Source organism: Arvicanthis niloticus, chromosome 21 (assembly GCF_011762505.2).
Source record: "Arvicanthis niloticus isolate mArvNil1 chromosome 21, mArvNil1.pat.X, whole genome shotgun sequence".
NCBI lineage: Eukaryota > Metazoa > Chordata > Mammalia > Rodentia > Muridae > Arvicanthis > Arvicanthis niloticus.
The window spans coordinates 16,459,476-16,484,754 of record NC_047678.1 but is presented as its reverse complement, the minus strand read 5'-3'; the positions used below and the strand labels follow the sequence as shown (position 1 = coordinate 16,484,754).

At 37.2% G+C, this 25,279-nt stretch overlaps 1 protein-coding gene across 1 annotated transcript in view; it reads right to left on the bottom strand.

The window, feature by feature from the left end:
* The window catches only part of Xrn1 (5'-3' exoribonuclease 1), a 97,705-nt gene that overhangs the window by 68,044 nt on the left and 4,382 nt on the right, over window positions 1-25,279 (bottom strand). Inside the window, exons 2-14 of the mRNA XM_034483748.2 lie at window positions 21,130-21,362; window positions 17,544-17,641; window positions 14,757-14,866; window positions 14,549-14,659; window positions 12,962-13,044; window positions 10,333-10,420; window positions 10,081-10,249; window positions 9,237-9,304; window positions 8,801-8,938; window positions 6,328-6,394; window positions 6,020-6,125; window positions 4,798-4,887; window positions 1,869-2,025 (exon numbers count right to left, since the gene is read on the bottom strand). Coding sequence (XP_034339639.1) covers window positions 1,869-2,025; window positions 4,798-4,887; window positions 6,020-6,125; window positions 6,328-6,394; window positions 8,801-8,938; window positions 9,237-9,304; window positions 10,081-10,249; window positions 10,333-10,420; window positions 12,962-13,044; window positions 14,549-14,659; window positions 14,757-14,866; window positions 17,544-17,641; window positions 21,130-21,362 — 1,518 coding nt within the window. The remainder of the gene's footprint in view (window positions 1-1,868; window positions 2,026-4,797; window positions 4,888-6,019; window positions 6,126-6,327; window positions 6,395-8,800; window positions 8,939-9,236; window positions 9,305-10,080; window positions 10,250-10,332; window positions 10,421-12,961; window positions 13,045-14,548; window positions 14,660-14,756; window positions 14,867-17,543; window positions 17,642-21,129; window positions 21,363-25,279) is intronic.

Below are 25,279 nucleotides of genomic sequence, written 5' to 3'. Positions count from 1 at the left end.
TTCATTTTATAAGATGTACCACCTAAATTCAGTTTTCTTACTAATAAATTCAGTTCATTTCCTTTCACACTTCCAACAGTTCTCCATCTCAACCTCAAATTAATAATTTACTTTTATTCCCTAATCAATTGATTCTAGTAATATGATTACTAGCATCAAAATAATTTTAAAAAGTCAAATCCAAGACCCACAATGCCATTAATAAGAGGCTGATAACATAGATTTCTATTATATTTTATAAAAAGGTAGACAAAGAAACCATATCAATATCTCATGCAAAAAAGTATCAGAAAATGAAAAGGGAAGATTACAAAAATTAAAAATAAAGTTGCATATTCCTAAGGCGATAATTTAAAATTTAATTGCTACTGCACAAACACTAAACAAATGTGCTTATAGCATACTTATTGGCTAACAGTGGTAGGCTATCAAAGCTTGATGTAGCTGAAGAGAAAAACAAAAGAAGACATCAAAGATATTAAGAAGGGATATGACAATGTTAAAGCAATGACAGAGCAGTGGGTGTATGCCTGCAGCTACCCCAGGTCCTGAGACCAGGCATGGAATTAGAGGTACAGATACAATCCTAGAGAAACTGAATAGCAATTACTTTTATAATCTGCTTCGTAAGCTTAATGTGACTTCAGACACCCTGTCTTCCTCTTGTTATATGAAGTATGTTAATAAGAGGAAAGTCCTTCAATTTGTTAAGTGAAATGCTTAAAAGAATACCTATATCCTGAGGGGACACTGGTGATGATGATTTGCTGGAATTGTCCTCACTCTTATAGAGGATTTAAGAGAACAGGAATTCATCTTTAATTATATAGAAGAGGAGATGGCATTTTACCTGGTTTAGGTTAATTTCTTCATGTAGAAATAAAGATGTGCTTAAAGTGTTGAAAATGAATAAACTATTGAAAAGTTTATAGAGCTTGCATTAAAAAAAAATCAATAAACTGTAGGGATAACCTCCTGTGTTCTGTGTAGAAGCATCAATAAAAAGCTAATGGTCAATGGGCCCAGGCAGGATTAGAAGGTAGGACTTCTGGTTGGGAAAGAGTCAGGAGAGATTACTGTCCTCAATCAGGAAGAGGAGACAGAGAGAAGTGGTTGAGAACAGCCCTGAAGCTGAACTTAGGTTAGAATAAACAGGATAGTAAGTTAAGACTTAATGGGGACCAGCTAGCTTATGGCCTAGGCATTTATCAATATTAAGCCTCTGAGTTGTGATTCAGGAACTGGAGTGCAGATGGAAAAGCCCATGAATATAATTAAAAGTGAATGGATTAGTTGCCAAAGGTTTGCTAAAACTGTGCATTTAACTGAAAGTAAAAATGGTCAATGATGGTGCATGTCTCTCATCCTAGCACTTGGTAGATAAAGGCAAGAGGATTTCTGAGTTCATGGCCAGCCTGCTCTACAGAATGAGTTTTAGGACAGCCAGGCTACACAGAGAAACCATCTTGAAAAAACAAGCCGAAAACTAAAACCAAACAAAAAAACTGAAAATAAATATTGTCTAAGATAAATAAAAATCTGTTTATTAAATTAATTTGTGTAGCAATGTTTCCAGGATTTCCCAGCAATGTTTATATGAAGAATTAAATACAAAAAAGTACATAAGAACTTAGAGAGGTGGCTCAGTGGTTAAAAACCCTGTCTCCCAGAACCTATGTGGCAGCTCACAACCATACATAACTTCATTTCCAAGGAATCCAATGCCCTCACCTGGCTTCTGTGGGCATCAGGAAAACATAAGGTAGATATATACACACACATTGGCAAAACACTCATACACATAATATAAAATAATTAAATCCTTCTAAAAAGAACATTAAGAAAAATCATTCAATTGTAAAACCTACCTGGTAGCACGTAGGAAGCAAATTTTTACTAGCTGATGGGAGTACAGCAAGAAGTTGCTCAAATGGCTTGAAGGGTTTCCCTAGTTCAAAATGGATTTTTAGTGAACTGATATTGCGGATATCAGATAGGAAGGGTGCATAATGATAGGGATAATACCTGTGGGGGAAATGAATTTTAAACTGAAAACTTTATAGAAAACAGTCAGTACTAAACATTTTTCTATACTTATTTAATAAAACATAGGAATAATTAAAAACATCATCCAAAATTCTATCACTTGAATATAAGGAATTAGCAGCTTCGTAAAGTTCAGCTGACCCGATAGCAATAACTATATATATGAAAAAAATATATGCATGTATATGAATGTATGTATGTATACACACACACACACACACGGCGAGGGGGGCATATATACAGGGTTTCAGCTATGTAGCCAGGATTGGCCTCAAAATCACAACTTGGTTAATTGTCTCCCAGGGTGACCATTCACTGGAATGTTCCTTTTTAACTCCCAAATGTGGATCATGAACCTTTTAATCAAAATACTGGACAGTAATGGGGTGGTTAGGAAGCTTCAGTCAAGTCACTTGAACCAGAGACCTCTAAGCAAACTGGTACTCTGTATCCACTTGAGTACTGAGACCAGGCCCTAATAAAGAAGAACGGTAGGTCTGGGCTCCTACAGCCATTATCAGACCACTCTAAGAACGCTTATCTTTGAATCACACACATCACTGTATTGTGATAAAGGTGAAACTAATCAACCATACACACTGTTTATTATTACCTTTCCATCTTTAACTACAGACATGTTTTAATAGAGCTTTGAACATAAAACACTTCTATATTCTCTAGGTGTTAGAGTCAATGGACACAGGGCGATAAGAGACTTGGGATATAGACAAAGGAAAAGAGGGAGAGACTAAAACATTTTTAAATGACATTTTATTAGTTTGTATATGGGGATGTGCATGCATGTGGAGGCCAGAGGACAGCTTGTGGGAGTCAGCTCTCTTTATTATGTGGGTCCCAATGAGTGGACTCAGGTTGTTAAGCTTGATGGCAAGAACCTTTACCTGCTTAGCCAACTGGTCTGCCTAACACTTTCACATCCCATAATTACAGCACATAACTCAGACAGGAAAGTTTAGAAGGCAGAGGGCATACGGAATAGTATAAAATACACTGATGTTTTAAATAGTTAGGCTTGAGCTGACTTTTGTACAATCTTGAGATGATTACTTACGTTTTCTGAACTTTAATTTCATTTGTAGCAAAGAAATACTGTCTACCATGAGTGTATGAAAATATGGTTTTGAAGTACCCGATTTTACTGATTGGCAATTAAACAGGAACAATTGGCATATAGCCTTTAAAAAAGTCACAAATAAAGATCTTTTGATTCATATTGTTCTTGAGAGAGCCCCTGAGAGTGTTACACTCTGTAAGAATTTCTTTTCAGAGCTGGCCAATAAGTGAATTAATCCTTAATGCCACATCACTTTGCATTGTTTGGAGCCACTTGATGGTGGTCTGAAATAGAGTCTACCACAAGTGCTTTGAAGACAAATGGAACAGTTATCACATAGAAACCTTTACTATATGCCGCATTACAATTTGGGTTTATTTTTTGCTTTCTTCCTTTTTCTTTTTCCTCCTTCCTTCCCTCCCTCCCTTCCTTTTGAGGCAAAATCTTGCTATGTGGTATAGATGACCTTGAACTTGTGATGGGGATTAGAGATGTGAGTTGCCATGTCTGGATGTTATTTTTTGTATTTTAGTGAATGGGCAGAGTAATTTTCTCATTACTGTTCTGACATGAAGTATCATCCCCACAATACTCATGTACAGAAGCCCAGTTCCCACCTGATGTGCTATTTGGGAGGTCCTAGAAACTTGAGGAAGTGGGACTAGTTAGATTTGGACCACTGGGTCAATGTCCTAAGGGGCTGTATCATGTCCCAGGCCTTCCTCTATCTTTCTCACTACTTCCTGGTCACAATGAGGTATGAACTTGGCTCCTCCATGAACACCCTGTCATAATGCTTAGTTTCCCCATAGCCAAAGGAGAATGGAGCTAGCTGAGCATAAACTGAGGCCTGAAACCACAAGTCAAATGATCTTTCTTCTAAGTTGTCCTGTCAGGAAACCTGTCAGGGACAAAATCTGACCACTACAGGAAACACTAGAGAAATGGAGAATTATTACTATTGTGAGTAACACAAGCAAAGCCTTTCTTTCACTGTTTCAGCCACACATTTAAGTAGCTCATTCTTCAGAAATTATTCCTCCTAAAGAGAACTGTTTTTGAGTGCACAAAAATGTAGAGACTCTTGCAGAGACCCTCATGTAACTATCACCCAGACTCAAAAACTACTGTTAAAGACACTGTTATTCACCAGGCAGTGGTGGTACACACCTTTAATCCCAGCACTTGGGAGGCAGAGGCAGGTGGATTTCTGAGTTTGAGGCCAGCCTGGTCTACAGAGTGAGTCCAGGACAGCCAGGACTACACAGAGAAACCCTGTCTCGGGGAAAAAAAAAAAAACAAAAAAAAAAACAAAAAAAAAACCAAACAAACAAAAAGACACTGCTATTCATAATGTCCCCTTTGCTTTTATTTTTCTGGTGGAACTAGGAAATAAATCCCAGACTTCACTGGTGCTAGAGATTGAACCCAGAGCCTCATTCCTGTGCTTTATTGTAAGCTATAACCCTACCCATTTTGATACAGATTGATACAGAATTTTGCAACTTTAGATTAACAAAGAATAGGGCTATAAATATCTTTCTTAGTCATTTAAAAAGACCATATTTAATTTAAACTTGACTGTATAAATGTATGAGGATTAAGTATAAATAAAAGGAAAGAGATGTTTAAGTGAGAGTCTACTAGTAGGAACCATATACACTGAGATGCCTTACCAGCTCCAGGACTGGACTCCATGATAGTAATAGTGTAAGATCCACTGTATAGCCTGAACATAACAGGCAGCTTGATCAGCTAGAAACTCACTGAAACAGAAAGAGGCATTTTCATTACAATGCTGTTTTCTGGAGATAGATCAATGTCTTCAATGCATTTTTAATACTTAAAAAATTATAAACAGAAAAATTCCAATTTCTGTACAGTTCCATCTTGTCACATAAAAGGCTGCTTTTCCATTTTTCTAAACCAACGATCACCATAATTAAACCTGCTATGTGTACCTAGGTCATTGGTATGTCATATTTTTGCCTTAGAGTTTGGTGTCATCTAATAAACTTTCTACAAAGTGGTCCCATCACTCACATAATTAGTAGGATTGAGAATAAATACAAGAGTTCTTAGAAATCTCACAATAGCAATTATAACAACTTTTAAAAAATGTTCTATCTTCTGAACAAGATTCCCTTCTAGTCTCCTTTCTTGAAAGCCAAACATCATTCTTAAGATTTGGGTTAAACAAATCTTCAAATCACCATAACAAAACAAGCCATAGTTCAAAGTAAAAACTTAGAAATTTCTTATCTTTGTATTTCCAGGAATAATTTTATCTTTAAAATGTCTTATCACCCTCTAGCAATCACTAGCTGCTTCAGTTCGCTGCTTTTCAGTCACTGTTGAGATGAGGCTGTGCTATCTTGCCCAGTGAATTTCTGGGCTCCAGTGAGCCTGTGGCTTTAGCTTCCCAAATAGCTCAGACTAGCCACACACCAAAGTTAGTCTTTGTTTATCCAATTTAAAACAACTATCAGCATCTTCTGGAGTTGTCAGTAACTTTGTCAGTAACTTTCTGCAATCACCATTTACTAGCGGTGCAGATTCTAGAGACTGAGAGAAGAGATAAGCAGCCAGGGGTTCAGTGAGCCTCTCTTAAAGACAAGATCTTGCTCTGGAGCTGAGCTGGGCATTTACACAGGTGCTAGGGATGAGAACGTGGGTCCTCAGGAAGTGTGGCAAATGCTACCCACTAAGCTATCTCCCTAGTTCATCTACTCAGAAATTTTTATCAGTCATAGAACACATGCCAGAATCACTATCATGAAATGTATTCTGAATTTATGAAAACAATAAATCTCACACTACATCAAAATCATGTTGTTTTCTGAAGAACTTCAAAATCTACTTTTTTACTTCAAAATAAAACAGTCATCAAAAGCATACTCAGACACTACATCGACCCCCATCTTCGTCATGTAGTATGTTCTTTTATATTGTCTAAATTCAGTCTCAAACAGATCATCATCTTCAGTCTCATCTTCAAAATTATCTGTGAGAAAAATCAGAAAGATGTGACTGATAATCATGAATATTGTTTTCCACCTTGTGCTGTGATGCATGCATATAAAAGCTGATGCCTACAGACTAGCATAGGAATCTATCCAGCTCCCCATTGCTGGGTTAGTACTAATGAAGGAAAGGCAAGACAACTATTACGTCAATGGAATACTAAACACACAGCTCGTACTCACCTCTAGAAGCCACTCCTTCACCTTCACTTTTGTCTAACGCAGCCCAACTTAAAGAGTTTTCCTGGCCCTATAAAAAATCATAAATCATCATAAGATGAACAGTAGGTCATGTTTCCAAGTCAGAGGTAAAAGGGAGATTAGAAAAAATACTAACTATAACTGAGACTGATCTAGCAGCTTACTGTAAAAATAAGATTAAAAACAAAAACTGATACCGGATGGTTTTGGTTATCAACTGTTTTCTAAAGTTATACATTTTTATTATATACAACTCAGATATATAATAAATGATTTTTATTAAATAAAAAAAGTATATTGAATTATATGTACCAAGACCAAGAGTATCTAAACATTAATTGCAATACAAACAAAAATGAAATAATCTTATCATTCTCAAGACTATTACTGTTCCAACCTACTATATCTTTCATTTTCTGCTTACTTTTCTTTTATATATATTTTATGATCTTAACCCTTTCTTTCTTGTTTTTGATTGCCCAGCTACTAGCAGTGACACCCATAAGCTTTTTTTCATGTAACTCTGGCCTCTAGGAGCTTTATGCTCATGGGTCATAACTGCATGTATCTCTGATATAACTCACACATTCCTGGAAGACTGGAGAAAAGACTGAGCTAAGGTAGAGGAGCTAGGAGTTATTAACATGTAGGTTTTGTTCCCTTTAAAGTTTCTTTTTTCTTTTCCTTTCTTTCTATTTGAGATAGCCTTACTATGTAGTCCAAGCCTGCTCAGAAGGTCAAGACCCCCAAGTCTCTGCATTTCAAGTAGGACCACTGTACTCAATACAAAGCTTGTTTTCTTAGAAGAAACATATGTGGTAGAATCAGACTGATTACTGCTCAGTTCCACTGAAAAAGAGCTATTCACAAATGTTAGGCTGGAGAGATGGTTTGCTGGATAAAGCACCTGATGCCAAATATGAGGACTGGGGTCAGAACTCCAGCACCCATAGAATAGAAAGCCAGACAGCTGTGGCAGCAGCTTAGAGTCTCACCACCTGTGAGGCAGACACGGGAAACACCCTGAGTAAGGAGGCTACCAAACTACCTAGAATTGGTTCACCTATTTTAATACATAAAGTGAAGAGCAACTGAAGGCGACAACTTCAGGCCTCCACATACACTAGGGTACACATGCACTCACACACACAAATACACACATACATCACACATTCAAATGTGAAAAACAGGAGAAAAAAAATTAAGAAATAGAAAACTGTGCCAGAGAAAATCAGGATACTTATATTTCCTAGGGGAAAACGTATTAGTTTTTTATTTTATTATTTTATTAATTATTATTATTAGTCTTGAACCTAAATAGAATCAGGTTCCCATCATTATTGATAGGCTTAAGAAAATTTGAGGTTTCTCTTTCAAATTAACACAAACAAGACACTGTTTGATTCAGAACACTAGAATATTCTGAGTCATTATTAATCATTATTCTTAATGATTAATCATTAAGCAGAAATATTTACTAGATATTGTACTATTTTTAAAATAAATCGTATTTATTCTTATTTAGTGCATATGAATGTTCTGTCTGCATGTAAGTGTACTATATGCACGCCTGAAGTCTGTGGAGGCCAGAAGAGAGTGTTGGATCCCTTGGAGTTGGAGTTGCAGATGGTTATAAGCATCTAATGTGTATTGGGAACCAAACCTGAGTCCTTTGCAAGAGTAGCAAGTGCTCTTAACCAATGAGCCATGTCCCCAGCTCCTAGAGATTATAGTGGTCTCATAGGAGGCATAGTGGTCTCATAGGAGGTCAGGAGTACAAGGTCAGCCTAGACTACATAAGAGCTGGTCTTGAATAAAGAAGCAAACAAACAAAAAAAAAAAAAAAAAACTCCTAAGGTCCCAAGTAAGTATAAACTAGCTCAGTGCTCTTCTGTTTTTCAAATGGCACAACTTAAATCATTTATTTTAAAAGTTAACTTATTCACTTCTTTAGATTTTTTTAATCTTATATATATTCAAGTGTTTGTCTGAATGTATGTATATATTCTACATATATTCCCAGTATGCACAGAGGCCAGAAAGGGTGGTAGATCCCCTGAAATTGGAGCATTGTAAGTTGCCATTTGGGGACTGGAAACTGAACCTGGATCCTCTGCAAGTGCTCTTGACTTTTGAGCTATCTTTACAGACCTATTTATTGGCTTCTTAATAGAGAAAACACATCACTATTCCTTAGAGGTAAAAATAAAAAACTCATTTTTCCTTAAATACTTATTTATGATATGAGAGAAACAGAGAGACAAAAACCAAAATAATTTTAGATGTTCATGTAGAAGAAATCAAAATGAAACAAGTCCCTGAAACCTAAGGAAAATGAGAAACAAGGAATATTAGTTTTACTGTTACAGTTTAAAACAAAAAACAAAAAAAAAAAAAACAAAAAAAAAAAGGAAAAAGAAAGAAAAACAAAGAATGACCCCTAGAAGCTGATCACCTTTTGTTTTCTCTTCTCCTTGCAGCTCTTTGCTTCTTCTGCTGCTGCACCTGCTGCTTCATTGAGATACTTGTTACCAACTTTGCTTTCAAACCACTTGAGGTCCACAAAAACTTCGCTGAAGTGTTCTCGATCAAACTGAACAAAAATCAATTTTAAAATGATTTAAACATGACTAAAAGATTACAAACTAAACTTCTAACAGAACTATTTCTGGGGTACAGAATATTGAAGAATATTTGTTTATACACGCACATAATATCACGAAGTCTGGAAACTGAACATAAGTAACTAATAAAGAAATAGCTCAAGTGAAATGATACAGAATGAATGATCAGAACAACGCTACAAAACTGTCTTTTTCTGGTATTAACTAAATAATTAATGACCATTTATAGCAATCCTAGATAGGAAAATAAACCTTGTAGTTACTTACATCTGATAGTTTCACAAGGTATCTCTCAAATCGAGGTAAGTTGAGATGTCCACTTTCATTAATATAACCTAAAATGAACCAAATCTAAACTTGTAGTATAAGCTGACATTATGTTCTAAACAGCTCTATAAAATTCTTTCCACAAACTGAATAATTCTTTTAATGAAGAAAACCCTTTAATTGCTTTGCTATCTATAAACCAGCTTTAGTTTCTATAACCTTTATCTTACTATATTTTAGGCACTGAAATAAAATATTAGAAATTGAGGTTATACAATAATAAGGCCTCCACATTTCCAACCATTAACAATGCCATATGTATTACAGTCTGATTATTCAACTTGACATATTCTTATAAGAAAAGGTGTAGCTGGCTGAGTGGCACACACCTGGATCCTATCCTTTGGGAAGCTGTGGCAGGAGAATTTTGAGTTTGAGGCCAGCCCAGGAATACATAGTAAGACTTCACCTCAAAAAGAAAAAGAAAGCAAAGGAATAAGTTCTTGTAATTTAGATAATTTTTTTTTCAATTTTCCTTTTTAACTGTTTTGGTTTATATTAAATACTTCATATATATTTAGAACAACTGGATTTCTCTAAAGAATTATGAATGAATGAAGTGAACCCAGTGAGGCTGCTGGTTTTCTTAAGGAGTTAAAGGTGAGGCTAGTTACTTAATGGGTGAGGTTGTTCACCTGTTGTCAGTTTCTTTAGCAACCACTGAAAATGACCATCTCAGTGCCTACCACTTAGACTAAAAGAAACACACACTGTTTTCCGAATATAGTCACATATGCAGTAAACTAGTAAACAGGGTACTAAATTACCAATAAAGTGGTCTTACCTCCAAGTTCTGGCAGGATAGCAATATATGTTCCATAAAGAAGAGGCAGTGCATCATGATTAATATGTAAATGAGGTAGATGAGGGATAAAATCATTGCCAACAAGAAATCCCATCAAAATCCAATCATCTATAATTTTTTCAATATCATATTTAAATGTGATCTTTTCCTATAGCAAAATGGAGAACAAAGTGAAATCCTATAGAAATTTCTGTATGGAAAATAATAGTCCATGGCTAAATTAACACTTACTTTTAATGCTGAAAATTCATAATCAATATACTCTCTCATTAAAGACAAGTGTAGTAGGTGAAACGTCGTTTCTTCTGGTGCACATACCCTGTAATTAGTCAAGTGATCAAAAGAGTTGTCCAACTTCAAAAATGCAGCAATGGCTAAGTAAAAATTATCACTAACAGGTAATTCTTATCTTTAAAGCAGTAATTTATATTCAATTATATGAGAATGCTATCCTAATGGATGAAACATGATAAAGTAATAGGCTTACATTGTAAGTTTGGTGGAGAGACTCAGAATTCATAAGGTCTAAATAAAATATAGAATTCATGTAAGAAACTACCTGGTCATTGTGGGAAGTGTACAAATAGTGAGGGTGTGTGCACACTTTCAAATATAGTTTATCTCCTGCATTGACAGGACTCTATATTGGCTTATATTCCAAATTTAGCTATAAAGAATAATATTAGGAGACAGTATTATATTTAATTAGATAAGATATAAGCAAGATTTATAGCAAAAATGTGAAGGCAGTTCAACATAAGAAAACCAACATCATATAGCACATGAGTAGAATGAAGGGGGAAATTTTCCACAATCATTTTGCAGAAAAGCATTTAATAATATTTAAACACTCTTCCATGATAACACCTGAAATGCAAGTACTCAGGAAGCAGAGGCATAAAGATAATGAATTTGAGGCCATAAAGAGAATGGTCTACATAAAGAGAATGTTCTAGGCTAGCTTGGCCTATAGAAATAAACAGTGTCAAAATTAGAGTGGGCAAAATTAGAAGCTCAGTGGGCAAGGATGTTTGCTGTTAGGTCTGATGGCCTGAGTTTGATCTCCAGAGCCCACACGGCAGAACGAGAGTGCCTACTGCAGGCTATCCTCACCTCCACACATGCCATAGCACTGCATGTGTGCCCCACACACATTCGTTCTCATTATCGCTCTCGCACTCTCGCTCTCTGTCATATACACATATATGTACAACATAGTCTAAAAAAAGAGAAAGGAAAAGAGCTATAGTGATAATTTCCTTAATATGACAAAGGGCATTTATGAAAACACACAATTAACATTATAGAGTGGAAAAATTACACCTAAGACCAGGAATAAGACAAGGATACCTACTTTACCACAGCTACTCAACACACCATAGCTATTCAACACTGTTCTTTAACTCCTAGCCAGGACAATGAGGCAGGAAAGATAAAGAAATGGAATTAAAATTGGAAAGGGATAAGTACAACTTTATCTGTTTTTAGATGGTGTGATTTTACACACAGAAACCCCCATAGTTTACATAAAAACATATTAGTGATAATAAACAAATAGCTTATCTACAGGTAACAAGATAGGCAGTATTTCTGTACACCATCAAAGGACAAACCAAAACAAAGTTAAGAAACTTATTTCAGGGGCTGGAGAGATGGCTCAGAGATAAGAACACGGGCAGAACACTGGCTGTTCTTCCAGAGGATCTGGGTTCAGCTCCCAGAACCCACCCAGCAGTTCACAACCATCTGTAGCTCTAGTCTTGAGGACTGACATCCTCTTCTAGCCTTGGTGGAACCACACATGCATGCGGTGCATACACATATATGCAAGCAAAACACTCATGCACATAAAATAAAATAAATCTGAAAGACATGATTCCATATACAAATGGCACTCAGAATAGTTAAATACTTTGGAATAAATTTAACCTAAGAGCTATATGAGGAAAACTATAAAATAAAGAATTTGAAAGACACAAAACATTTGCTAATGGATTAGAAGACTATTTCAATATAAGATGTTTTAAAAGACCTATAGATTTCTTAAATTTTTCTTAAAACTATCTCTATCAAAATCCCAATGATGTTTTTTTTTACAAGAAAACAGGAAAATGCCCCCCCCCCCAAAAACCTCATGCTTTCATGAGACCCTAAATGAAAAATAATCTTGAAAAAGAATAAAGTTGGGTGTCACTCTTCTTGATTTCAATGTTAACTACATTATATCTGTATGAATACACCAGTAATGATACAAAGAATAAAACAGAAAGCATAAGAAATAAAACTCTGCATACATCAGCAAATGATTCTCAACAAGGAACTAAGACTCTCCATGGGAAAGAGCAGTTTCCTCAACAAGTAGTGACAGAAAATCCACAAAGGATAGAACTGGATTAACTAAGTTAAGACTACAAACTTATAGAAAATGTTAGATTTCTAAATCACATGTGGACATTCCATTAGTAAAGAGAAGGCATAATAATAATAATAATAATAATAATAATAATAATAACAACAACAACAACAACAATAAAACAAACTACAAAACTTAAAGTGTAGCTCAGAGGCTGAGTGCTTACCACCGGGCTCCAGCCCAGTCCTGCCAAAAGCTCTAAATAGAAAAAACAAAAACCAACCTCTCTACAAAATTTTTAGAATAAAAAGTAGAGGTAATGTTTATGTCATTAGATTTGGCAGTGTTTTCTTGGATACTAGACACTAAAAGAAGAGGCAATAAAAGACAAAGACAAACTGACTACATCAAAACAGGCACCTACGGATTAACAGTGAATACTGGCAGAACCAAGTGCTACGGGATTACCAGCCATGCTTTCGTTCTTTCTCCCAACATCTAATTTACCTTTGTGTTTTTTTTCCACCAAACCGAACTTCTTCTCTTAAGAGAGAAAAATGTGCCTCGTGACTTGTTAATCCAAGCATAATCTGTCAAAAAGTAATTACAAAATACTGCTATTTTACCTTTGTTCATACCATTAAGTTTACAAAAGCAATTTAATAAAATTTCTATGCAGGGAATAATTTGAAAGTCAAAATGTGAAAATCAGAATCAGCTGTTCCAATGGCGGGTATTTACGGAATCATGTGAGGACACTAAGTACACATTGGAGCCCACACGCTCTGTAGCTGACACCAAGTGCTCCACCCCTCCTCCCCTAAAGCACAAAACTGCCTAAGGATTCTCACATATTCCTACTTCTATGAGTAGAAATTAGAAGCACTGACCTTCCATGCCAGATGCTAAGAAGTCACAGTATTATTAATATGAGAATTTATTCCAAAACAGAAAAGGGCACTTTAATTTCCTCATGTGTTTCATTCTACTCCCTCGCAAGAATCCAAAAGTCGGCTCAAACATGGGAGCCAATGGCAACACATATTTTACTTTCTTTAAATTCTTATTCAAATAATAAAACAAAATGAAACATGAGGCAATCAGGAGATGTGGTTATTTGCATGTTAAAAACTGATTGTTATATGTGTGATAATGACTTTGTGGCTGAGTGCTTTAAAAGCTTATTATAGAAACACTATGAAAACTTGTATGTATTAAGAGATAATAGGGCATGGGGTTTGCTTCAATAAACGAGCTTGGTAGTAAGGAGGCTGATGACTATATTAAGTTTTAAAAAATTACTACTTAAGAAAAACTTGCTGGCACGGGGGTGCATGCCTTTAATTGCAGCACTTGGAGGCAGTAGCAGCAGGATCTCTGAGTTTGAGGACAACATGGTCTACAGAGTGAATTCCAGGACAGCAGGAGCTACCTACACAGAGAAACCCTGCCTCAAAAACCCCCAAACCCAAACCAATCCAAAACCACCAAACACCCGCTCAAAAAAAAAAAAAAAAAAAAAAAAAACCAAAAACCCTAAGGAAGAGTACAAGGAAGGTCATCATAGTAGCTTGCTTGCTTAGGATTAGTTAATATGAAAACTTCTCTGATGGGGCGAGCGAGATGGCTCAGCAGTTAATGGGAGCTCACTGCTCAGTTCAGTTCCAAGCACCCACAGGGCAGCTCATAACCATCCTTAATTTCAGTTCCAGGGCATCTGATGGCCCCCTGGCCCAGGCACTGGGCACACATGTGGTACTCACATGTGCAGGGAAAATGCTCATATAGTTCATGGACCTATGAGTTAGGAGAGGAGGTATTCATGACCGTAGGTAACAGCTTTGCTTTTCAGCAGCACTTTCATAGACTAGAGTTACTCAGCTCTGTAGACTAGACCAAGATCAGTTACCCATAATATATGACAAACAAACAAAGCTTATTTTCCCAATTCTTTAGAACTTAGATAATGGCAAATGTAGCAATCACTGCCTTTGTATTTATTGCTACAGCCAGAAAAGTTTTCTTCATTAAAAGTCCATCTCTTCAGTATTTAGCTCTATGACACAAGCTTATAACAACAAGTGTTATACTTACCAAGTCAGCATCTAAGCCATAAAGACAATGTCTGGTGTTTGGATCATGATCTGGCTTTGCTTTCTCGGATCTGATAAATTCCATGATTTTATGCTCTCCTTCTCCAGGAGTCTAAACATTATGTTTAAAAAAGAAGGTGGTAATATGCTATGCTTCAAAGTATTAAATAAACTTAAAAAAATTCTTTAGATTAAAAAAAGATTATAACCTCATGGCCTGAGAAGTAGATGGTAACGCCTTGCCATGATTTGTCTGTGGAAATTTTCATATTTACAAAATACTTCAGATGTTCATGCAACCTGGCCATGAATTCAGTCCCTATAAGTAAAAAACTTTAAAATGTTAATCTGAGAAAGAGATGAAAATAACAAAAACAGGTAAGTTCCCAGTAACAACATATAATCAGTAAACTTCAAAGCCCAAAGTTCTCTTGCTTATTCTCCAATACTTCAAATGTCACTAGTCAGTGTCAAAAAGGTAAAGTCATGAATTTTATACCATGTATAGACTATGCTTTAAGTATTTACCTGCTGGGCAGTGGTGGCGCACGCCTTTAATCCCAGCACTTGGGAGGCAGAGGCAGGCGGATTTCTGAGTTCGAGGCCAGCCTGGTCTACAGAGTGAGTTCCAGGACAGCCAGGACTACACAGAGAAACCCTGTCTCGAAAAACACAAAACAAAAAACAAACAAACAAACAAAAATATTCACCTAAGAGCAGTGTGAACTCTAATAAACTCCAATTTTCTATATTTCTTCTGGATTCCTAGGCATGTTATTAACTTTACTTATTATTATTAAGTCAGCGTATGATATGTAACATGTGAAGGTAAGCATTTGCATGCCACGGCACATATGTGAAGGCTAGAGGACAGTTTTTGGTAGTTCGTTCTATCCACTGACCATGGAATTCTGGACTTTAAACTCAGATCAGCTTATGTGGCAAAAAAATTTTACCCAGTGAATATCTTGAAGAATTTTTAAGACACATAGTTTTAATCAGATTGCCAATATTAACTATTATTGTTCATGTATATTATTAATAACTAATACTGCTTTCACCTTTAAGACAGGGCTGTAGTTCAGATTAGTCTTGATCTCACTAGGAGCCAAGGATAACCCTAAACTTCCCAAGTCCTGGAATTATAGGCATGCACAATCATGCCTGATTTATACTATGATAGGGATTGAAACCAGGATCTTATGAATACGAAGCATAGAGTCTACCAAATAAAACTATGTTCCATTCCAACAAATGTTTCTGTGTGTTTATACAAGTTCATGTAGAAGCAGCTGTTTCTGTGGAGCCCAAAGGATAACTTGTGTTTGGTTCTTGCTTAAACACAATCCACCTTGGTTTTGTGGTTTTTTTTTTTTTTTTTTTTAATCTTTTGGTCAGGGTTTCTATGTATCTCAGGCTCCGTGGATCAGGCTGGCCTCAAACTCACAGAGACACTCTTACCTCTGCCTCACAAGTACTGGTATTAAAGCCACATGCCACCATGCTCAGTCACTTTGTCTCTTGAGACCCAGATTCTCATTGGAACCTGGCACTCAAAAAGTAGACAAACCAGGTTGACTAGTGTGCCCCATGGATCCTTCTGACTCATCTCCTCAGCACAGATTACAAGTGTGCCCTACCACACCAAGTTTCTTATATGGGTGTTGGGGATTGAACTCATGTTTGTGTGACAAGCACTCTACTGAACTGAGCTATAACTAATAACTGCTATGCTCTAAGTTTTAAAACATTTATTTTATGTATGTCATATTTGCCTACACATATGTATGTGCACCATGTACATGCAGTGCTCTTTGAGGCCAAAAGAAGGCATTTAATCTTCTAGAACTGGAGTTACCCTATGTGAGTGTTGGAAATCAAACCCAGGTTCTCCGTAAGAGCCACCTCTGTATCTCAATAACTACTATTCTTAACATGAAAAAATTATTTTTAAATCTGGAAAATGAGTATACAATGACTATGCCATAGAAAATGTCAGATGATCAACAGCTAAAGACTATCTTAGCCGGGCAGTGGTAGTGCACGCCTTTAATCCCAGCACTTGGGAGGCAGAGGCAGGAGGATTTCTGAGTTCAAGGACAGCCTGGTCTATAGAGTGAGTTCTAGGACAGCCAAGGCTATATAGAGAAACCCTGTCTCAAAAAACAAACAAACAAACAAAAAGAGTATCTTAAATTATATCCAGGAAAAAAATGGTTATTTTGAGCAATGTGTATGTAAGGCACTTAGAAATAAAAAAAAATGTACTAATTTGTATGGAATTTCAAAGGTTACACTTACAATTTTTGTTCAAAATAAAGGACTATAAAAATGCAGTGAACCCCCTCAAGCGTATCAAGCAGGGTGATGTACATAAAGTTAAGTTAAATAATAAGTTATTATTTTTTACACTTATGTATTTATTTTATTTGTGTAGGTGGAGGCCGGAAGACAATGTGTAGAAGTTGGTTCTCTCTTCCAGTATGCAGGTCCTGGGAACTGAATTCAGGCCATCAGGCTGGGCAGCAAGAGCCTTTATCTGTTGAGCTATTTTTCTTAAAGTCACAGAAGTCCTAGTTACCTTAGGGAGGTAGAAGAATAAACTCCATGGACTAAAAGAATAGGTTTCTCATCCTGAAACCCATAATAAGGTAGGTATAGAAACTTGGTAAATCACAAATCAATCACAAAGTCACAAATCTGATACTGATAACTGACCACAGTAAATTGAAAGCTCTAAGTTCCTTCCAGGTCAGGAACTATATGTAGCTGACCAAGTCCTTTCCATCCCTGCTCATCAACACCTGAGAACCTACAGCAGGTCTTCACAGGAACACGCACAACCAACATAATGACGTAGATCATCTTAGGAGTACACAAATGGGGAAATACGGTTAGTTAAAGCCCAAGGACAAACAACCTAAAATCAGAAATACATTAGAAAAAAAAGTTCAATTGCTATCTTACATCTTTAGAATGTCTCTCAGTCAATTTACCTGGCGTAATACAGTTGGAATCGAATCTGGCTTCTGTAGGAAGTGTTTCTCCCTTTTCTATTGCTTTTTTAATTTTGTCTTCTGCCTCCTTGGCTGACCTTAAAAGTCAAAGGGAAAAAATATCTTATATTTTCTACAAAATAAACATTTTTACACAAACCATTATTTATAAGCTTTTACAAATAAAACACTAAGTTGTCAACCTTACAGTTCAGAATTTACATATATATATTTCTGTTAGACAGGGTTTCTCTCTGTAGCCTTGGCTATTTTAGAACTAGATCTGTAGACTGGGCTGGTCTTGAACTCACAGACAGTAGCCTATCTCTGTCTCCTCAGTGCTGGGATTAAAACTGTGCACCACCATGATGTCAGGGTAAATTTTTTAAAATAATTATAATAAAAATGAGTAATTTCTTGCTTTTATTTACAGAATTGAGGTTTTTCTTTTTTAATGTGAAGATTATAGAAGCTGGACATTAAAATAGTAAAAAGCACACAAATCATTACAAACACTTACATAATTCTAACATAAATATATAGCTAATTTATTCCAGAAACAAGATCAAAAGCTTTAAGTGTCAATTAAGTTTGCCATATTTAATTATATCATTTGATTATTTTAATATTTTATTAATCATCAATGATATGAGTATACAAAATATAAAAAAATAATAACTCCAGGTTTTAAAGACTACACTTTACAAGGGAGATAATGAATAGTTATATTTAATCTAGCTGTAACATACAAAAGATTAGTAAGAAAAGGTAGGTAAAGACAGTGAAAGCGTCCTCGGAAAGACTAGATTTGACAAAGATGATGAAAACATGTGTAAGTAGGTTGTAGTGTAAGGAATAAAGACACGGGAAGGAACACAAACTACTCTTAGACTTTGGGTGGGGCAGCTCATCACACAGTATGGCAGCATAAAAGTTTTTTTAAAAAGGCTGCTTTGGGGAAGATGAATTCAGTTCTGAACATGGTGAGCCTTCTGGTATCTAGGCTCCAAAAGGAGGCATTCGGCAAGCATTTCAATACAAAGGAACTAAGGAGTGAGAAAAACACCATAAAGATAAATTTGGGAGTCATTAGCACAGACACAGTAATCAAAGTCATTAGATGTGATCACTTAGGGCTCAGGACATAGACTCAAAGAAGTAATTCCTCTTCTTCTTCTTCTTCTTCTTCTTCTTCTTCTTCTTCTTCTTCTTCTTCTTCTTCTTCTTCTTCTTCTTCTTCTTCTTCTTCTTCTTCTTCTTCTTCATCAGTAGCAGTAGCAGTAGCAGTAGCAGTAGCAGTAGCAGTAATAGTAGTATTTTTGAGACAGGGTTTCTCTGTGTAACAGCCCTGGTTATTCTGGAACTTCCTTTGTAAACCAGGCTGGCCACAAACTCACAGAGACCTGCGTGCCTTGGCCTTCAGAGTGCTGGTATTAAAAGCATGCCACAGGGAACCTGGCTCTTAAGGAAGTTAATCTAATGGTAACTTCAGTAAAAAGAAGCTGATAGAGTCAAACATGGCACAAGCAGAGCGAAGCTACATGAAGGTCATGGAACGAGAAATTCCAGAAAGGAAGAAGGATGAGCACTGATACTGTGGGCAGCGGAAGCAATGCAGACTTATTCTTTGGCTTAGGACATGAGCCTGAGCTCTTGTAAGGAAATTTAATGGCACAGTATAGATAAAATCCAGAAGGCAGATTCAGAGCTAAGACATTACAGATTAAAAAGTATGAGGCTGCTGGGGGACTTTCTAGGAAACATGGGACTCTTGGTGACAGCCTAACATTTACTATGTGTTTGTGACGTTAAAATGGAATAGTCCTCAGTCCCTAGCCAGTATTCTTCTGTACTGCTGATACTGAAAGGTTATGAAGTTAAAAACAGATAGAGCTGCCAGGCTTTCCTAAAGCTAGGTTTCTGGAAATGAGTTGATTTTTGTTAGTTAGATGCCTTCATAAAACTTTGGGAAGTCTGATGATATCAATATGATAGTGGAAGCTCTAGGGCTGCTGGGGGTGAGGTCTCAGCCATGGGCTAAGAATGACCAGAGGAGAGCCCAGTACTTAGTAACTCGTTGCTATGAAGCAATGAGTAGGGTGTCTATTTTGTCTAATATAGAACTAGTAGACAAAGCTAAGACACACTGATACCTTCTGGTGGCTGAATTCTCTATATAGATCAGGCTAACCTTGAACTCAAGGAGATCTGTCTCACAAGTATTGGAATAAAGGCACTGTACCATCAGAATCTTTTTTTAAAGATTTATTTATTTTATGTATATGAGTATATTGTACACGGTCACTGTGTTCAGACATACAGAAGAGGGCATCGGATCCCATTACAGATGGTTGTGAGCCACCATGTGGTTGCTGGGAATTGAACTCAGGACCTCTGGAAGAGCAGTCAGTGCTCTTAACCACTGAGCCATCTCTCGAGCCACCGCACCATCAGAATCTTAACATGAATTTCTATGCTAGTGATTCCCTAAAACTAGTTTAATAAATACTATGGCAGCCTAGTATAAATAGTTTTTTGAACATGGAGATTCTAATTAAGTCAAGTCTTTAAGTAGTCCTTAGAAATCTTAATTTTGGATTTAAGAAAAACACCTTGGGCTGGAGAGATGGCTCAGCAGTTAAGAGCAGTCACTGACTACTCTTCCAGAGGTCTTGAGTTCAATTCCCAGCAACCACATGGGGGCTCACAACCATCTGTAATGGGACCTGATGCCCTTTACTTATGTGTCTGAAGAGATCGACAGTGTACACATATACATAAAATAAATAAATCTTTTTAAAAGAGTGCCTTTGAATTTAAGGGTCTCAGTATTTTCAGTATTTTGGGACTGTTTTCCTTTTAATAGTTAAATCAATACTTTTTGCCATCTTCTCCTTGGTTTCACTGGGAGATCTCCCTAAGACACTGTTCCAACTTTCCTGACAACTCTGACATTTGGTGCATAAATAGTTCTGTTATCCTGCCCTATGTTTAAAGGAGTCTTTCATTATGCTAACGACTCACCAAAAACTTCGGATACCTTCACACAAGTTTATAGTTCAGTCTCATGCAGAATTTTGATTTTAAGGCTCTTTTTATCTTTAACCCCTTTACTTCGACACAGTGGTGATGATGATGCCAAGTTCCTGATAGAACTTTCTTCCAATAGTCCATCAATCACTTCTAATCTCATTTGCCTTACTGCCCAATTAGGGCTCACGTTTACTCAAAACCATCATCTAGACTAAGAGCTAGTCATTCAATAGAGGCTTATTGGATGGCTGTCATTGGATGAACCTCTTGGTCCACTCTGCAGTGACTACATCAAGGGGGATCACCAAGACCCTCCACCTCTACTTTTCAGATTATCAAAGTGAGGTTGGAAACTTGTGACTGAGAACAGTGACTTTACATGAAATCCAACAAGAGCTTTGAGATACGATGAGTCACCAAAATTACTGGCTTATTACTTGACTAGTCAAAAGCAATATTAAGTACAAAATACAGCAATTACTGTGAGGATTTAAATAGAAAACAAATATAACAGAAGATGCACTGTATTTTGTCAACTGTTTTACATGATTACCTAAAACGCCTCCCACGTTGCTGGTTCATTTTTGCTCGAGGAGCCACACCGTCAACAGCCATAAAAAATACTTTCCTAGGTTTAATAATTCGAAACAACACCTCCAAGTAGTGAAAAATATCAGTGAAGATTTTGTCATCTGAAATTCTGAAGTGAACATCGTCATCGTTAGGATGAGAACACTGATGTATGATTCCATTCATATCCAGGTACAAGTTATCAAATTCCGGGATCTAAAAAGCAAGAACAATATGTTCCAGATTATTAATTATTGTAACTATTTTCATGCCTAAGAAAAGTGATTCTTCCACAGTTCAAAACAAAAACCAAGTCAAACCAAACCAAGCCAGGATGTAATGTATTCTGATTATATAAAACTCCAGGGGTCCTCTTCTAGAGATCCAAGTTTGGATCCTAACACTTAGATGAGGCTGGGTACACCCATCTACATCTGCAGCCTGCAGGGACCCAATGCCCTCTTCTGGCCTCCTCAGGCCCCACATGCATTGGTACAAATGTGCAGACACACAAACATACACTTAAAATAATAAACCGTAAGAAAACTTAAATAATTACAGTTGAATAAAGCAGGTAAAGAAAAGCAAATAGGAGGAACTAGGAATGCAGAGACGAGTTATGCAGCGGCCTCATCAAATTCACTATGAGGAAATTATTTATTCAAATTAAGGAAAATACCAAGCAAAGTGCTTAGTTAATATGGTACTCAAAATATTAGCTTCCTCCCTTTTTTGCTACGTGACTTCTCAAAGGCTCAATTTCCTCTATAAATGGGAAATAATGCCCATTTACATCAAAAGACTTAATAAAAGAGTATTAAAAACATTACAAGAGATTTAATTTTACATTTGGTTCACTCGATCAGAGCCATTTACTTAGTTAGATTAGTTTTTAAAAGCTTAGATTATGAAGCTGGGCAGTGGTGGTGCATGCTTTAGATCCCAGCACTCAAAGGCAGAGGCAGGCAGATCTCTGAGTTGGAGGCCAGCCTGGTATACAGAGCGAGTTCCAGGATAGCAGAGCTACACAGAAAAACTTTGTCTAGAAAAACAAACAACAAACAGCAAACAAACAAACAGTCAGGTAATCAGTAAATGGAGGCTGACGAGATGACCTGATAACATTAGAAAGTCAGACTCTTGATGTCACTGTGGGGCTTGGTTGTATTGGGGTCCAGGAGTCACCTTATAGACCACAGGAACACTGATCTCAGTCAGACAGCTCAGACTGGGATAGTTTATTGAGTATTCCCCCAGGATTGATCGATCAGGGCTGCAGGCCAGACTTGGGAGCTGACTGCAGTGTTCAGTTAGAATTCTATAGATCTTTTAAGCTTAAGACACACAGATATTTGGGCCAAGTTATTTCACTAATCAGGATTTATGGATAAAGGATTTCCTTAGGAACATGTCTTTGTTGTACATTTATCTTGCTCCCATTGGTTGGGGTACTGAACTGTGGCAGGGGACTTGTCTTGCCTAACATTCATGTCTTAATTTGCTAATCAGGATGTCAGTTCCTAGGGAGGTCTTGGGAACTTAAAACTTTACTCGACCCTTACTCAAAATGGAAGTCTTATTCTAAATAGGTGCAAGTGTCTCTCTTATGCTGGGGTCCATCCTAGAGGAAGCTTATAAAAGTAAAAGCCATAAAAGCTTATACAGAGGTGCAGGAAGTACTGCCTGGTAGTTAGTTTAGCAGTGGCTAAGTATACAAAGCAGTTCTAACTTATTCTATTGTGATTGGTTTCCAAGAGTACAGACAATAACAGAATATGCAACCAACTTGGGCATGAAAAAGTTTCTTGGTAACAGCTGTAACAACATATGAGAAAGTTTCTGTATACTATCAGTAACAACACAAAATAGCAGGCTAGATATGTAACAGTTACCTAGGCCTTAACAGCAGGGGTAGGTGAGGGCCTGTGCTATCTACTTTTAAGATCTTCATGACTCTGTTTTCATTTATTTTTGTTTCAAGTAAGTAATGGGAACACTATTGACACAAATGTACAATAATACAAAGCTAAATGGCTGTAACTAGCCAGTCCTGTCTAGTATCATCAAAGAATTTTTGACTAGTCTCTCTTATATATTAATTAAAGAAAATTAGCTTGAACTTATTTAGTAAAAACGTGCAGGTAACAATATATTTTCTTGTTATTGAAAAATGACATGCCTTGTGAGATTTGAGGGTGGCAAGCTTTAAATCCTTTAACACTGCCAAACATTTATCTAAAACCTCCATGTTATAGCATTAAATAAGCACCTAGACAAGCTTCCAGGACTGCCTCTGAGACAACAATCACTTCAGGATAATACAAGTTACAGTTACATCTGGCACTCACTATGGTTGGAAGAAAAACACTTGACTGGAGAAGAACAAAGCCCACCAACATTGCAGAAAGCAGAGAACATCTGACAGAAATGTCATAGAGGACAGGAGACATCTAACAGAAAGCAGTGGGGGCAGAAATTCACCCAACAGAGCATCAGTTCTTTATGATCTGCCAAACCAGAGAGATTCTGGAAACTCCAAAATGGGGGTCTCCAGCCAAGAACAAGGGATGGTGCAGGAGTCTGCGACAGCGAATCACAGTAAGCTGCCCTAAAAGACAGTTTTAGTTATACAGACTGCCTCCTGAGGACCTGGGTGTTGGGAACTGAATGCCAGTCTTCCGCAAGAACAGGGGGCATTTTTTACTACAGAGTCCTCTAGTCCCAAAGGTTTAGCTATTTTAATAGCATTGTGCTAGGTCAAAGAGCTATACAGCTCTAAGGATTTACGATGCTAGTTGTATGATTTTTGTAAAGAAGACAGGTCAAGAATAGGTGTTAACTTTCTTTCCTTTCTGAACATCCACCCTACGGGAAGCCTCAGACAAGCACATTTGTCTACTAAGGAGTGAATGGGCTTGTACTAGCGGATTTAAAAAGGAAGGCTTTCTACACATTAGACAACAGCTATCCCTAGGGCTTCATGCATATTAGTCAAGTGCTGTGCCACAGAACTACACCTTGACCACAACTGCTATCTCCTCCCTTCTCAGTGTGGTGCTACCGGCTCTAAAATCAAACCAGAAGCTCATCCACAATGAAATGGAATGTAACTGTCAGCAGGATAGGCCACAAATGTGGCCTCTGTCAGCAGTGTAGCCTGAAGAGTTCTCAGAATCTTGGGGACATCTGGGGGTCCTTGCTGTCCACCACAGAGGAGAATTTCCTGATGAGTGAGACTGAACCAAAGTTAAAATTATTTTATTAGCCAGAAAGACAAAAGGAACTGTGGGCATCCTGAGAAGAATGTCTGCAGAGCAACCTGTGTGACTGGAGGCTTGCTGGAGGTTGGTCTGGTGCTACTATGTATTCTAATGCTAAATACTAGCCCCCAAGATCTGGTTGCAGTCCAGAATAAGCACTTTCTCATGTACACCAAATGATGTTGTGTAAACTTTGCTCATCTTTATTCTCTAACTGGTGAAATAAAAGTGGCTGACAATCAATTACTAGGGAGAAAAGAGGTAGATGGGGCTTTGGTTTTCCAGCTAGGGTCACAGGTGAGTGAGGGAGAGCGATGGGAGGGAAGAAGAGACTGAGAGGGAGGGAGGGAGGGAGGGAGGGAGGGAGGGAGGGAGGGAGGGAGGGAGGGAAGAAGGGAGGAAGGACAGAGCAGGTCTCCATTAGATGGGATAGACTAGAAGCATGTGACTAAGAGAAGTACTCCCTGAGGACAGACTGATGGAGCATAAACAGCCCAGGCAAAACTCAAACAGTAAGTAACTTGGGGAACACAGCTGAGAAATAGCCAGTCTAGCATAGAAAAATATTTTAGCCATTGTGATGGCTATTCCTGGTTGTCAATTTGACTACATCTGGAATGAACTACAATCCAGAAATGGAGAGCACAATTGTGATCCAGATCTTGAGGTAGGAAGACACAGGTTTCTGACCTGGATCTTGACATGGAGATCTTGAGGCATAGTGGCCTTGAAAAGCTTAAGTTCAGGCAAGGTAGTATACACCTTTAATTCCAGGAGACTGAGGCAAGCAGGTTACTAAATTCAAGGTCAGCCTGGAACAAAGCAAATTCCAGATCTAGGCGTGGGGTGCACACCTTTAATATGGGCCACACC